The sequence below is a fragment of the Haematobia irritans genome, chromosome 5 (assembly GCF_050003625.1).
Source record: "Haematobia irritans isolate KBUSLIRL chromosome 5, ASM5000362v1, whole genome shotgun sequence".
NCBI classification, from domain to species: Eukaryota; Metazoa; Arthropoda; class Insecta; order Diptera; family Muscidae; genus Haematobia; species Haematobia irritans.
Window position 1 is genome coordinate 87,803,344 of NC_134401.1, and position 13,588 is coordinate 87,816,931.

General features: G+C 35.5%; 1 protein-coding gene across 1 annotated transcript; it reads right to left on the reverse strand.

Annotated features, from left to right (window-relative positions):
• Nucleotides 1-3,167: 3,167 nt before the first annotated feature.
• On the reverse strand, nucleotides 3,168-13,237 carry LOC142239907 (alkaline phosphatase-like). The gene is made up of 2 exons (XM_075311650.1): nucleotides 12,854-13,237; nucleotides 3,168-4,379 (listed from the first exon to the last, which is right to left on the reverse strand). Exons 1-2 carry the CDS (start codon nucleotides 13,235-13,237, stop codon nucleotides 3,168-3,170), a joined length of 1,596 nt encoding a protein of 531 aa, XP_075167765.1.
• Between the last annotated feature and the right edge of the window lie 351 nt (nucleotides 13,238-13,588).

The following is a 13,588-nucleotide window of genomic DNA, read 5'->3' on the forward strand; positions in this document are numbered from 1 at the left end:
CTGGCCGAACTTACGGCCGTATATACTTGTTCCTATTCCTTTAATTACGATGAACATAGTAGTTTTAATCATTGAACATATGCAAACCCTATTTTTCATCGCTGGAATGGCAACCCTTTATTTTTGCTTTGTACAAGTGTCAATGCGTGAACTGTCAATAATTTCCATGAAAAATATAAATATATTATTAACAAGTAAGGAAAGTCTAAAGTCGGGCGGGGCCGACTATATTATACCCTGCACCACTTTGTAGATCTAAATTTCGATACCATATCATATCCGTCAAATGTGTTGGGTGCTATATATATATATATATATATATATATATATATATATATATATATATATATATATATATATATATATATATATATATATATATATATATATATATATATATATATATATATATATATATATATATATATATATATATATATATATATATATATATATATATATATATATATATATATATATATTTGTCCCAAATACATACATTTAAATATCACTCGATCTGGAAGAATATGATAGACTTCTACAAAATCTTTAGACTCAACATTTAAGTCGGCTAATGCACTAGGGTGGAACACAATGTTAGTAAAAAAATATGGGAAACATTTAAATTTGAAGCAATTTTAATGAAACTTCGCAAAAGTTTATTTATGATTTATCGCTCGATATATATGTATTAGAAGTTTAGGAAAATTAGAGTCATTTTTACAACTTTTTGACTAAGCAGTGGCTATTTTACAAGGAAAATGTTGGTATTTTGACCATTTTTGTCGAAATCAGAAAAACATATATATGGGAGCTATATCTAAATCTGAACCGATTTCAACCAAATTTGGCACGCATAGTTATAATGCTAATTCTACTCCCTGTGCAAAATTTCAACTAAATCGGACCAAAAAATTGGCTTCTGTGGTCGTATGAGTGTAAATCGGGCGAAAGCTATATATGGGAGATATATCCAAATCTGAACCGATTTCAACCAAATTTGGCACGCATAGCTACAATGCTAATTCTACTCCCTGTGCAAAATTTCAACTAAATCGGAGCAAAAAATTGGCCTTTGTGGTCATATGAGTGTAAATCGGGCGATAGCTATATATGGGAGCTATATCTAAATCTGAACCGATTTCAATAAAATTTGGCACACTTGACTATTGTACTAATTGTTCTTCTTGTGCAAAATTTTAAGCAAATTAGGGTAAAACTCTGGCTTCTGGGGCCATATAAGTCCATATCGGGCGAAATATATATATGGGAGCTACATCTAAATCTGTACCGATTTCTTCCAAAATCAATAGGAATCTATTCTGAGCCAAAACACATACTTGTGCCAAATTTGAAGTTGATTGGACTAAAACTGCGACCTAGACTTTGATTACAAAAATGTGTTCACGGACAGACGGACAAACGGACATCGCTATATCGACTCAAGAGCCCACCCTGAGCATTTTTGCCAAAGACACCATGTGTCTATCTCGTCTCCTTCTGGGTGTTGCAAACATATGCACTAACTTATAATACCCTGTTCCACAGTGTGGAGCAGGGTATAATTATAAATTCTTTAATATCTTTAGCAAAGGAATACGCTCACCGACGCTATTGTTTTGCTTTCAAAAATGTATGTTACTTCAATTTTATTCAATCTACTCCACTTTTTTCCAAAATCTACTTCACTCAATTTTTTACTAGCGGCAGCACTGGTGCTTATTGCCATGCTTAGACGTGTATGTACAAATTACATAGACGCTACAGACGTATTAGAGAGAGTATGGAGAGACCTTTTAGGGAGAAAGAGTAAGGAGAGGCAGAAATACTCAAACCCCCATTCGTATTATTAATGAACGTATTTCATTAATATGACGAAATTAACAATTTAAAATTTATTTTTTAACGATCCATATCATTATATTAACGATCGCTTTCGTTTTATAAATGAAATTTTCAATTCCAGTTTCGCAGTATATAAAACGACTGTTTTAAGGGCTAAAAGTTTCCAAAAGTTACCCTCTATGTGCAAATGATTATAATAATATCATCTTGGAAAAAAAATTTTATATTAATTCTTGAAAAAATTACAAAGTCAATATTCGTAATATTAACGAAACGTGTTTCATTAATATAACGAAAAACCAAAACACAAAATTGTCTTTTAACGATTGATTTCGTTGTATTAACGATCACTTTCGTTCTTATAACGAACAATTTCGTAATATTAACGAAAAATAATCAACGAAGCCCGTTCGTTAATAGTACGAAACATTTTTCTACCAGAGCAGTTAACAAATTTACTTTAAATCACACAAGCTAACACAAGCGGTTTTGCTTCAGACCACATTGGTCATTTCGAAAATTACAGTTATTATTCCATTCTATTTACAAACACAATCGAAATGAATGCGACGACAGATGTACACACAAAGAAAATTTCATTAAAATTGAGCCAACGAAAATTTTTCATTGATACAACGAAACATTTTCATTAAGATAATGAAAATGTTCGTTAATAGTACGAAACGTTTCGTTGACTAATAGAAAATTCGTTATAATAACGAAAAATTTCGTCATATCAATGAATTTGTTTCATTGGCTCAATTTTAATGACATGTTTCATTAATATAACGAAACTTTTTCTACCAGTGTATAATGGAGAGTTTATATTTACAGTTAATATGTTTAGATAAACCGTACAACCTGCCACTAAATGAAGATTTGTCGACAAGCTTAATACTACGTTCACACTTAGCACGAAATCTTGCTTTTACGATGTTTGCAAATCGCGAGATTTCAAATGTTAAATGTTTAAAAATCAATAAAATAATATTATTAAAAAAGCTTCGGCTTCGGTTAATGCAGTTCTTAACTCGATTATATGTAAAAACATTTGATTAATACCCACAAAGAAAATTTCATTAAAATTGAGCCAACGAAAAGTTTTCATTGATATAACGAAACATTTTCATTACTACAATGAAAATATTTCTTAAAAGTACGGAAACTTACGTTGATTAACAGAAAATTCGTTATAATAACGAAACATTTTCTTGTATTAACGAATTTGTTTCATTGGGTCACTTTTAATGACACATTTCGTTAATATAACGAAACTTTTTCTATTAGTGTAAATATTTGAAATTGAAAAAAATTGAATATCTTTAGTGTTTACTATTGCACATTGTTGGTCCATCACCAATACATGAGGCGTAGGCCATCAGATGAGGCAGAGTGTTCTGTTGCAATACACCACGGAATAAATGTTCATAGGGTCCCGAAGCATATACTCCCACATCATCACCAGCATGATTTCCTATTTGAGAATGAATGTAGCTGGGGTGAATATTCATGGGATTTTCTTTATCCATCATTCCAGTTAGATCCAATCGATTTCCATTGGCATCCAAATATTGTTCGGGACCAACGGCATAATTTAATGTGGCATATGGTAAACCATTTGCATCGCCCAGAGATTTATCCAATCCCAATATATCATTACCCCGACCTGGAAAGCCGGCTATGCTTAAGGGATGGGCATGATCCGAGGAGACCACTATCAGTGTATCATTGGGATTTGTCATACTGCGAGCTTTCTGAATTGCCTTTTCGAATTCTAAAGTCTCATCTGTACTTTTCCCGGGAATGTTCAAATGATTACCCATGTCTATAAGGCCTCCCTCGATTAGGATAACATAGCCATTTCTATGTTTGCTCAGTAGTTTAAGAGCAACTTCGGTCATCTCCTCCAGACTGGGTTGTTGCGATCTATTGGCAACGGCATGGTAATCCATTAATCCTGATGCAAAAATACCCATAATATGGTCAACTTTTTGTACATCAACTTGCAGTAGACCAGAACGATCAACGACCATAACTCCCTTTGGATGTATAGATTTCCATTTGGACAGCAGGTTTCTTCCATCGGCACGTTCACCCATTTCACCGTGGGCATCTCGAACAGTATTGGGCAAAAGCTTTCCCATTCCTCCGCCCATTATAACGTTGAATTTTTTTCCTGGATTCTGGGTTATCAGTTGTTGGCTGATGTCTATGCAATCGGAAGGATTGATGCCCTTAGACAATTTAGCTATATCTGCATCACTCTCCCAAAAGCGATTTGCCACATGAGCATAACCTCCCGCGGGTGTGGCATGTGTCAACGTGGTGGTGGTAATGAAACCCGTAGATTTTCCGGCCTTTTGAGCCCAATCCATTATGGATGAAACATGATTCGCTTTCTTCATGCTCTGAGTGCAATTGTCAAAGTTGACTTTGGCGCTAACTCCCAGGGTGACAATGTTTGCCTTAACACCACACATAAATGCGGTTGAGGTGCATGCCGAATCCGGTACTTGGGCATTTGCACAATATGTCTGTGGGAAGAATAAAATATTTAATTGTTATTATTGGGTCTGGATGATAAGAAAGCAGTAAAGTTAGATGGAGGCGAATGTAGTATAATACCCTACGTACACTGAAAAAAATATTGGCCTGAAGCCAAAGATTTCTTGTCTTTAATTTACGAATGCGGCTTTTGCTTAGCATAGAATACGCATTTCAGTGATATAAAGTTTTTTTCTTTTGTCCAAAAGTCGATTAATTCTTCTCTGAAATTATTTTGTCTGCATAATTTAGTAATTTGACGTAAAACTGGGTATCTCTAGGTCAACGTGTCTTTAAGAATTCTGAAAACTACTTCTTTAAATTTGTTATCTTTTTGCATCCTTTTAATTTCCTTTGCCCGAATATTTTGACTTACTCCTCGTACGTTCCGATTTCATTTAACGAACCAAGAAAAAAATTGCACCTATAATGCCAAAACGATAAACAAAACATTTGTCCACACATACATAAAATGGTGCTCTCAAGGCGAAAAAACATCCCAGCGGGAAATGGAAGCGACGTGGAATCGATGATGGAAGTGCTGTTCGGGCAGCTATAAGGCCTGGACGCTGAATTACGTGTTCATTTCAAAATAACGTAGGATTGGATTGGAAACCAAGGCCTTGCCTCTCGCTTCTAGTCGTATACCTTCTAGATGAGGTGACGTCGATGCCATGTTATCAGGCCTTCAAACTAAGTACAAAAATCACGCCTTCCAAAGAAGGCCCTCAATAAGGCCTGGACAGGAAGGCATAAAAGGAAGGGTATAACAAAATATTTTGAGGGCAAGGTTGACAATGAAGTGAACATTTGCCCTAACACCTTTTAAGTTAGAATTTAATATGACTTACTTTTCCTACACAGTTTACCTTATTTTTATACCCTCCACCATAGGATGGGGGGATATTAACTTTGTCATTCCGTTTGTAACACATCAAAATAATGCTCTGAGATCCCATAAAGCATACATATTCTGGGTCGTGGTAAAATTCTGAGTCGATCTGAGCATGTCCGTCAGTCCGTCCGTCTGTTGAAATCACGCTAACTTCCGAACGAAACAAGCTATCGACTTGAAACTTGGCACAAGTAGTTGTTATTGATATAGGTCGGTTGGTATTGCAAATGGGCCATATCGGTCCACTTTTACGTATAGCTCCCATATAAACCGTCCACCAAATTTGGCTTGCAAATCCTCTAAGAGAAGCAAATTTCATCCGATCTGTCTGAAATTTGGTACATGGTGTAAGTATATGGTCTCTAACAAGCACGCAAAAATTGGTCCACATCGGTCCATAATTATATATAGCCCCCATATAAACCGATCCCCCGATTTGGCTTGCGGAGCCTCTATGAGAAGCAAATTTCATCCGATCCGGCTGAAATTTGGTACATGGTGTAAGTATATGGTCTCTAACAACTATACAAAAATTGGTCAACATCGGTCCATAATTATATATAGCCCCCATATAAACCGATCCCCCGATTTGGCTTGCAGAGCCTCTAAGAGAAGCAAATTTCATTTGATCCGTCTCAAATTTGGTGGATGGTGTTAGTATATGGTCTCTAATACCATGCAAAAATTGGTCCACATCGGTCCATAATTTTATATAGCCCCCATATAAACCGATCACCAGATTTGACCTCCGGAACCTCGTGGAAGACCAAAATTCATCTGATTCAGTTCAAATTTGGTACGTGGTGTTAATATATGGCCTCAAACACCCATAAAAAAATTGGCCGAAATTGGTCCATAATTATATATAGGCCCCATATAAATCGATCCCCAGATTTGACCTCCGGAGCCCCTTTGAAAAGCAAAATTCATCCGATTCGGTTGAAATTTGGTACGTGATGTTAGTATATTGTATCCAATAACCATGCAGGAATTGGTTCATATCAGTCCATAATTATATATAGCTCCCATATAAATCGATTCCCAGATTTGACCTCCGGTGCCTTATGGAGAAGCAAAATTCATCCGATCTGGTTGAAATTTGATACGTGGTGGTAGTATATGATATTTAACAACCATGCCAGAAGGGGTCCATATCAGTCCATAATCATATATAGCCCCCATATCTGGGAGGAGCACATTTCATCCGTGTGAAGAGCCACCGTGGTGCAATGGTTAGCATGCCCGCTTTGCATACACAAGGTCGTGGGTTCGATTCCTGCTACGACCGAACACCAAAAAGTTTTTCAGCGGTGGATTATCCTACCTCAGTAATGCTGGTGACATTTCAAAGCTTCTCTAAGTGGTTTCACTGGAATGTGGAACGCCGTTCGGACTCGGCTATAAAAAGGAGGTCCCTTGTCATTGAGCATAACATGGAATCGGGCAGCACTCAGTGATAAGAGAGAAGTTCACCACTGTGGTATCACAATGGACTGAATAGTCTAAGTGAGCCTGATTCATCGGGCTGCCACATAACCTAACCTAACCTAACATCCGTGTCAGTTGAAATTTGGTACATTGTGCTAGTATATGGCCGTTACTTGTTGTGATTCTAATATTTACCGCATGTGTATTTTTATTTTTCTGCTCCGTCGGGATTTGAACCGTGGTCCTCGTGATTGGTAGTCCTACACTCATCCACTGGCCTACGACACATTTATGTGATGTGGGCGCCAAAACGTAAAGTTAAGCTACACGTGAGGTCATTCTGTGTTCCCTTCTATGCGAAGTGAAGGTATAATGGGTATCGGATCTTTTATATGTTACAGAGAATGTCTTCTAGAAGGCCAAAGTTAGGAGTAACTAGACATAGGCAAATTAATAGCTTGTCAGCCAACAAAGAATGAGTATGAGATCCTTTTTATACCTAACATCACAGAATGTTATTGGGGGTATAATAAGTTTGTCATTCCGTGCGTAGCACAACAAATATCTATTTCCGACTATATACACTGTATGTATCCTTGATTAGGGGAAAATGAAAAGATGATACTACTACACCGAAAAGAATACGTAGTTAACCGAACGCTAAATATAACTTCTTTTTATTGCACACAAATTATTTGTTAACTAAAAAAAAAAAACAAATTTATTTTTTTTTCCGAAATTTTCGTTTTTTGTAGGTGTCTCAAACATTATATGAACTAAACGTGAGTATATAGTTCAATGACCGTACACATAAATTCCATATGAACTAAAGCAAAAGAAAATTTTAGTACTATTCCAAAAAATAGAATGAAATTCCAATGATTTTGTCCTTTATTTTTAGTTCATTTTTATACCGTTCACACTACTGTTGTACAGGGTATAATAAGTTTGTGCATTCGTATGTAACGCCAAGAGGAAAAGTCTGGGAAAAGTCGTTTAGTATACCGATCGTCTTAGAGTTAAATTTAAATTTCGATTTAGCGATGTCCGTCTGTCTGTCTGTTCATGTATTTTTGTGCACAAAGTACAGGTCGCAGTTTAAGTACGATCGTCCTCAAATTTTGCATAGGGTCGTTTTTTGGAACAAGGGCAATCGCTATTGATTTCGGTTCAGATTTCGATATAAAGGGTGATTCTTTTGAGGTTAGGATTTTCATGCATTAGTATTTGACAGATCACGTGGGATTTCAGACATGGTGTCAAAGAGAAAGATGCTCAGTATGCTTTGACATTTCATCATGAATAGACTTACTAACGAGCAACGCTTGCAAATCATTGAATTTTATTACCAAAATCAGTGGCAGAAAACCCGCTTTTTTATCGACAAATTTTGTTCAGCAATGAGGCTCATTTCTGGTTGAATGGCTACGTAAATAAGCAAAATTGCCGCATTTGGAGTGAAGAGCAACCAGAAGCCGTTCAAGAACTGCCCATGCATCCCGAAAAATGCACTGTTTGGTGTGGTTTGTACGCTGGTGGAATCATTGGACCGTATTTTTTCAAAGATGCTGTTGGACGCAACGTTACGGTGAATGGCGATCGCTATCGTTCGATGCTAACAAACTTTTTGTTGCCAAAAATGGAAGAACTGAACTTGGTTGACATGTGGTTTCAACAAGATGGCGCTACATGCCACACAGCTCGCGATTCTATGGCCATTTTGAGGGAAAACTTCGGAGAACAATTCATCTCAAGAAATGGACCGGTAAGTTGGCCACCAAGATCATGCGATTTGACGCCTTTAGACTATTTTTTGTGGGGCTACGTCAAGTCTAAAGTCTACAGAAATAAGCCAGCAACTATTCCAGCTTTGGAAGACAACATTTCCGAAGAAATTCGGGCTATTCCGGCCGAAATGCTCGAAAAAGTTGCCCAAAATTGGACTTTCCGAATGGACCACCTAAGACGCAGCCGCGGTCAACATTTAAATGAAATTATCTTCAAAAAGTAAATGTCATGGACCAATCTAACGTTTCAAATAAAGAACCGATGAGATTTTGCAAATTTTATGCGTTTTTTTTAAAAAAAAAGTTATCAAGCTCTTAACAAATCACCCTTTAGCTGTCATATATATTTATCACCGATCTGGTCATAATTGGCGTGTTTATCAACCGATGTTCTTCAAATTCCGTACATCCGAATATTTTATGAGTTCCGAAAAACTTGCAAAATATCAGCCAAATCGCTGCATTTTTAGATATAGCTCTCATATCTTTCGTCCGATTTAGACTCATATGGCAACAGAGGCCAAAGTTAACTACCGATTTTCGTGAAATTTTGCACAGAGAGTAGAATTGGCATTCTACCAATGCTTGGTAAATTTGATTGAAATCGGTTCAGATTTAGACATAGCTCCCATATATATCTTTCGTCCGATTTGCACTTATATGGCCTTAAAAGCCAGAGTTTTGCACTGACTTGCTTCAAATTTTGCACGAGAGGTACGTTTGACGGTGTCGTTATGTGTGCCAAATTTGGTTAAAATCGGTTTATATTTAGATATAGCTCCCATATAAATCTTTCGTCCGATTTGGATTTATATGGCCTCAAAAGCCAGAGTGTTGCCCTGACTTGCTTCAAATTTTGCACAAGGAGTACGTTTAATAGCATCGGTAAGTGTGCCAAATTTGGTTGAAATGGGTTTAGATTTAGATATAGCTCCCATATATATCTTTCGCCCGATTTACACTTGTATTACCACGAGGGGCCAAAGTTATACTCCCATTTACGTGAAATTTTGCAGAGATTGCAGAATTGTTATTCTAACTATGTATGTCAAATTTAGCCTTAGATTATATACGAGTATATATACGTACACCAGAATTGTGGAAATATGGTAGACTGTTTCATATTTTAGATCCATTTTCAATGGGATTTTCTTCAAATTGCCTGGATAGTTTCCACAGAGAATATATTTAATATGATATTTAAGTGTGTCAAGTTTGATCTAATTTGGTTCAGATTTATTTATTTTTCCGGTTTATACAAATATGGCCAAAATTCCAAGACTTTACACAAAATTCTGTGATGATTTCCCCATATCTTAGTCATATCCTACACACTGTAATGCCAGAATTTCCACAGAACGGCTGAGTTTTAAATAAGGCTCCAAATCGCACGACTTGACCAAATAAAATATCACAACCCACACTTGATCACACACGAAAAGAAAAAAAATGTTTGGAAAACGTGTACAGAAAACGTTTTTCTTTTGTTAGAGGTTTTTGAATTGCTTCGAAAATTATACACTTTTATAACCAAAAAAAAAAATTCGTTTGTTACAAAATTTTTATTTTTTCAATAAAAAAAACTAGTTTTGGACCAACAACACAGTCCATTTCGTTTATATCAAACACTGTTCTTTTCTGACTTTAGGTCTTTAATAAGACACATTTTACAGTTCACAGTAAAAATTGAATATAAAATAATAATATAAATTTAATATAGTAGAATGTAATGTTGAACATTTTTTCGGAATCTTCCGACCATAAAAAAACTTTGGTGGAAGCAGGGATCGAACCCACGACCCTTGGCATGCAAGTCGGACGTAGCAACCACTGCTCCACGGTGCCCAACTAAATGTATTTTTCTGTTAAATAAAGATTGTTTAATCGGCTCGTGGGCGCCGCATGCTATGCTATATAAATATAACTTATATGGGTAATTGTGTATTGATGACAATAACGGCTACATAGCTCAGTGGATAGTGTGTTGGCTTACAAATTGCATGGTCCGCGGTTCGATTCTCCGTCCAGTCGAAAGGTAAAAAAAAAAATTTTTTAATTTATGAAATCGTGTAATTTTTTCTACATTGTTTGGTATTACAGAAAAAGGTGCTCAGAACTAAAAAACTTCGTGGAAGTGAGAAAGATGTGAGGGAAAATGCAATTAGCCAGATTTTTTTTTTTGAGTTTGTCTTTTTGAAATTGTTTATACTTTTTGTTATATAGTATATACTTTTTGTTATAAACGTTTATTCTTTTCCAGGATGTAAAAGAATAAACGTTTATAACAAAAAGTATATACTTTTCGTCCTAATACACTTCCTTTCAGCGAAAAGCAAATGAGAAACGAACTTTGTTTGTCTAAAATTTCGTTTGGGAGGAAAGAATAATTTTTGTGCGTGCATATCTTGGCGAGATCTAACCAATATCCTTGTAAAATTGCCACTTTTGTACAATTGCATTAAAATTTCTCTCGCTTCATATGTCTCATATTTGTTTACTAACAGTGTGTTTCATCCTAGGGCGTTATCCGATTCAAATTTTAATTCTAGACTTTTGTAGAAGTAAAAAAAAATTGTCTCCATTAAAATTATTTGTATCTGGAAACGCAAACCTTTATATAGCTCCCAGCAAATTTGAAGTAATTGAGATGGTAACACAAATGTTTGTCTACATAGCGGAGGAGGGTACAATATAGTCGGCTCCGCTCGACTTTAGACTTTACTTATTTTTTTTTTTCACCAAAAGTCCGATTAAATTTCACGAATTCAAGATTGAATTAAAACTGTCCCTCTTAATCATGGATGCATAAAATTGTTTTTTTTTATTAAGTAAAAAATGAGTCGATGTGTTTTAAAACTATCATAAATATAACAAACTGAATTTTAGTTCTTATAACAACAACGTAGGTCCTTCTTTTTCCAATTCCCATAGAAGGCACAGAATAATGTTTGTGGACATTTTTTAGAAAGGAAGTGCAAGGCATTTTAGCATGCATGATTGGAGAATGCATATTGGAAGGAGTTAAGGATCCAAAAATCATGGGTTAAGAAGGCATGATTTTTGCGGTACTTCGAAATTTTCCCGCTGGGATGCAGCTTTGTTTTCAAATGTTTATTTTCATGGTTCCTAATGTCTATTCTCTTTACTCCGAATACTCATTCTAATATTCAAATTATATAATATTTAGACTTAAGCATATCAAATTTTTTAGCTTTATCATAAAACAGTTTTCCGAAACAATATACAAGCGGTTTCACAGAAATTGCTCTCTTTTGATTCTCTCGCTGTGTTATGTTGATATCTTTCGTCAACCCTCCCGGTTTCCATTTCTATTTTGTAACAAAAATAGTTTTTTGTTACAAAATTGTTATTTTTGTAATAAAAAAATAATAGTTTATCCAAAAGCTCAGTCCATTTCGTTTATATCAAGCACTGTTTCTGACTGTAAATCTTTAATGACCCACATTTCGAAGTTTCATTACAAATATTTAATATAGTATAAACATAAGTGTGCAAATTAAAAAAAAAAATGGTGTTCGGTCGGAGCAGGGATTGAACCCACGACCCTTTGCATGCAAGGCAGACATGCTAATCACTGCTCCACGTGGCCAACAAATATATGTTTCTGTTAAATAATGTTATGTTTGCATGGGCTCGTGAGCGCTGCAAACTATGCTATATAAATGTAACTTATAACGATAATTGTCTACTGGTGACTATAACAGCTACGTAGTCCAGTAGATAGTGTGTTGGGTTACAAACTGTATACTCCTCGGTTCGATTCTCCGTCCAGGCGAAAGGTAAAATGTAAAAAAAATTATAAAATTGAATAACTTCTTCAACATTATTTGTATTACAGAAAAAGGTGCCAAGAACTAAAAAATTTCGCGGAAGTGAAAATTATGTGAATGAGCACAATCTTCTTTGGGGAAAATTCTTCCAAGCATATAATATTTTTGGGCTCAAAATGCTTCCAAACTTATAATATGTTCACATAAAACAAATATATTAATGTTTCGGCAGTATCCAATAATATATGTGCTTCCTGCAAAATATGTTTGGAACATATGTTAGAGAAGCGATATTTTTTGAGGGTGCATGTACCCCTTAATTTTATTAAATACGGTTTGTCTCCTAAAATTATTATAATAATATCCCACAAAAATTCTTATGATTACTAATTCAGAAGGATTGTTTAGGGTATGATATTGTCGGCCCCGCCCGACTTTCTACTTTACTCATTTGTTTATGTTGTTTCTACTCTAAAGAAAATGGATTTTTCTAAAATTTGGAAAGCTCAAAAATGTGTCATTTGAAATTATCTAAAGGTCCCACATATAGGAAACAAACTCACCTTGCTCAATGCCATGTAGGGAAATTTTTCAAAAGCCAATTGTTCCTCTTCACCTGGTTTTCCTTTTAGTTGCCCTTTGCGTATACGCGTCGCATCCATAGTGGTGATTGACATACCGTCGCCCAGAAAGAATATCACATTCTTTGCTCTGTTGGTATTCAATGGCAATTGTACACGTTGTCTCAATTCCTCATGAGCCAAATTCAACCAGTACTCAGGTTGCTCTTCACCTTCTGGAGTTTGTTTACCCACCGCCAACATTTCAATTAATACGGCATTTCTCTGCTGATTGAATCTTTTGCCACCCTTCGTTGAGTGAATATCTTGGTTTTGATGGCTTGGAGATAAAGCCATAAAACAGATGAGAATTCCCAATGTCTTCATGACGAGTATTATTAAGATAGACTGTTATCGCTTTGGCAATGTTTGTCACTGCACTAATTATGTTTCTTGGGTATCTGGAATCTTTTATACTACACGGTCATAACAACATAGTCTACTGCCAAGAGATAACCCAAAGGTTTGATATTTTCATTTGACTTAGCAGCGATTTGTTTTAAGACTTTTATGGTTCGAATTTTTTAGACTTTTATGGTTCGAATTTTTGCCACAGAGGTTAATATTCTTGGTAGGATTTATTATTTACAAAGCGAAATTCAATAAAATGCAGCCAAAAATTATGTTGTATTGCCCTACGGAATTACCAAAATTAAGCATTTGGGGCGTACTATTAAA